General features: G+C 36.6%; 1 protein-coding gene across 1 annotated transcript; it reads right to left on the bottom strand.

Moving 5' to 3' along the window:
* Window positions 1–1,414: 1,414 nt before the first annotated feature.
* On the bottom strand, window positions 1,415–2,707 carry LOC112275586 (uncharacterized). Its single transcript, XM_024506068.3, has 2 exons — window positions 2,296–2,707; window positions 1,415–2,011 (listed from the first exon to the last, which is right to left on the bottom strand). Exons 1-2 carry the CDS (start codon window positions 2,449–2,451, stop codon window positions 1,898–1,900), a joined length of 270 nt encoding a protein of 89 aa, XP_024361836.1. The 5' UTR covers window positions 2,452–2,707; the 3' UTR covers window positions 1,415–1,897.
* Between the last annotated feature and the right edge of the window lie 248 nt (window positions 2,708–2,955).

Below are 2,955 nucleotides of genomic sequence, written 5' to 3'. Positions count from 1 at the left end.
ATGCTAGACAAATTAACTCCTTTCATGGAGTTTCCCTGTTCACACTAGGACCACTTTCACACCACAGCCCTGTTCTCGACTCACTCCGTGTTCATATTTGAGTAGTAAAATGTAACATCGTGAATTATGTTACAAAAATAGAAAAAATAATATTTTTTAATTATTAAAGTTTATACATTTTTATTTTATTTTTATTTTTATGCAAAATATGAAGAAAATATACATAAAAATAGATTAAAACCTAAATAAAAATGCAAATAATAGAACCATAAAACAATGAAATGCATAATAGTTTCATTTAGCTTGCTAAATGGGTTTCCTCTTGATGTATGTATGTATGTATGTATGTATGTATGTATGTATGTATATTTATAGTATTTCTAAATGATTATTTTAAGTCCTTAAAAAATAAAATGTTGTATTCTATATTTTAATTTTAAAATATTGTTGACATTAATCATAAAATACAAGTAAATGGTGTTGCACATCAATACATTAGTAAATGGTATTGTATTCATAGTATGATTTTTTTCAATATTTTCTACATCTGCAATTTTTGAAGTTTGTAAAAATTAGTAGATTAGTAAATGAGTAGACATCAAAGTTGTAAAATTTTAATTAGTCACGTTGGTTCTTTGACGACTAAGAAGTCAAAATTAAGTACTCTAAAAGTATTACATTATAATTATAGTTGTGTACAATCCACATCTCAGTCGAAAGATGATCTTTTCATAAAATTATCATCTTACAGCATAATATTGCATAATTTTTCTTCTATCTTCTAATGTTTGTATTATACAGTATCATATAGTTTTCTAAAAAAACTATGAGATTCGAAAATAATAGAAGGTTTGTTATACCTACCTGTTTGTTGTATCCATCACAAAAATTAATGGAAATAAAACACTGAAGAAATATGTTTTATATTTGGATGGCTAGAGGAAAAACTAGTGCTTCCATGATTTCTAGATAACTACTAAAATCTTACCGCTGGAAAAAATTAAAATTAAAATAAAATAAAAAACACCACGCACGTGCATTTGTGTACCAGTTCTGTCAATCATAATCAAACAATTATTTATGTATTGACTATGTCCAGCATGTGGCTACGCTGACTCATAAAAACAAATCCTAAACAGAAGCAAGTTGACAAGATTAGAAGAACGATAGTCTTGACCCAATCCTGGTGCAGATTCTACTACCTTTTCCCATACACATCCAAGAATGCGATTTTTAACTACATGCATTTTTTCACATTCGTTAAAAAAACACCCCATTATTTTCATCCTTCTTGGCTCATATGTGAGCAACAAATTAGCACATCTAAGCCCAACTTAGTTAATCAATCAACCATCCAGCTAAAGAGCATGCACAGATTTTGTGATGCAAAATAATGAATCCTCAAGACAAACTCTTGTTCAAACAACACAAAGACATACACATGCCCGAGTTTTATTTCCATGTGATTCTAGAATTACAAGTACGTTTCTTTCAAGCTTCCCATGATCCAGTATATTTGGAGGGTTGCTTTGGCTAGATTTGAGTTTGTTTTATTCACAGCTTCCAAACCACTAAGCTTTCACAGAGAAACCGTTAGGGTTGAGTTTTTTTTCTAAACAAAGTTCATAATGAACGCAAAAGGCTTTCTCTGGATAAGTTATTCTGAATTGGAGTTTTTTTCTGTCAACTAGTGTTCATTGTGAGTAATGTTTGAGTTTAGGGTCTCATAATTCAGTGTAGTTTCTAGTGAGTTACGAAGAATCACAGTTGCGTCGATAGGTTTGCAGATACAAGATGAGGGCCTACAAAGGGCTGCCATCAATGGACACGCCAACGGCGAGCAGAGAATTGGTGAGAATTACAGTCGATCGCCGTGCAGGTCGATCTCTATACTGTGTTATTGATCGGCCACCGCTTCACCGTTCGCTTGCTTGCGGAGAGTTTGGTACAGATAGCGACCACTGAGCATGTCGATCGTTACTGATAACGCGGAGGAAGCTCGTGCGGAGACCTGCACAATAGCAAGTAGATGAGTTCATAGAACAAAGGCTAATGGAAGAGAGTATGCCCTCGGAACACGTTAGGGTTTGTCAGAAAATCTAAGACGTGTAATCCGAGGGTCCGCGGGAATAAACGCAATGGGACGTGTTTGTGAGGACACGAAAGTGGAGAGATCGAACAATCTACAAATTAAAAGTACCAAGCTTTATGCTTCAGGCGTAAGACATCCTGTTGTTTTAGGAAGATTAGAATGAGTGCATGAAATTGCACGTCACGCGTTGAGTGTATGCTTACTACGGCAAAAAGACCCTTGTGCTCGATTGCTTGCTTCGGCGACTCTTCACTTGGGTCTAGGATGCTGGATTCCTGTTGCGCTTTCACAGTCTTCACGGCTAAGTAACCCGCCAGTATGGCAGAAAGGAAGAGCAGAATGACTCGTAGAGGACACATCCTGCTTTGAACTGCGCACCTTGACTTGAAAGAATTCCTCAGTCACAAACCCAAAAATTGTTCTAAAACACAGACAATACGCTACAAGAAAAAAACGAGCAAATTAAGGTACTAAATGCCCCCACGCGACAACCGCAGCGAATCGCAGAGACAGAAAACGAAACCCCAGGCTTCAATGCTCATTACACTCCAACCCACTTCAAAATGCCAAACGAAAACATGCGAAAAGGAACGACGAAATCGTACAACGATATCAACTAATCGCATGCAACATGTAATATCTACCTACACGCTATTATACTCCGGCACAGTATTAGACAACACGCACACCAAACATGACTACCCAACTAGGTAAACAAATCTAAAGTCAACAGAGCACATCGACGAAGACCCAAAACTCCTTCGCCAAGGACTGTTAAGCGAGATACAGAAAAATTCGAGGACTACTGTGGCTACAACAGGCAGCAACCCATCCGTGGATCAACAACACCGACCCCGCGGGAC

Source organism: Physcomitrium patens, chromosome 23 (assembly GCF_059467195.1).
Source record: "Physcomitrium patens ecotype Gransden chromosome 23, ASM5946719v1, whole genome shotgun sequence".
Classification (NCBI taxonomy): Eukaryota; Viridiplantae; Streptophyta; class Bryopsida; order Funariales; family Funariaceae; genus Physcomitrium; species Physcomitrium patens.
Note: the sequence above shows the minus strand (reverse complement) of the source record. Positions and strands in the feature narration are given on the sequence as shown.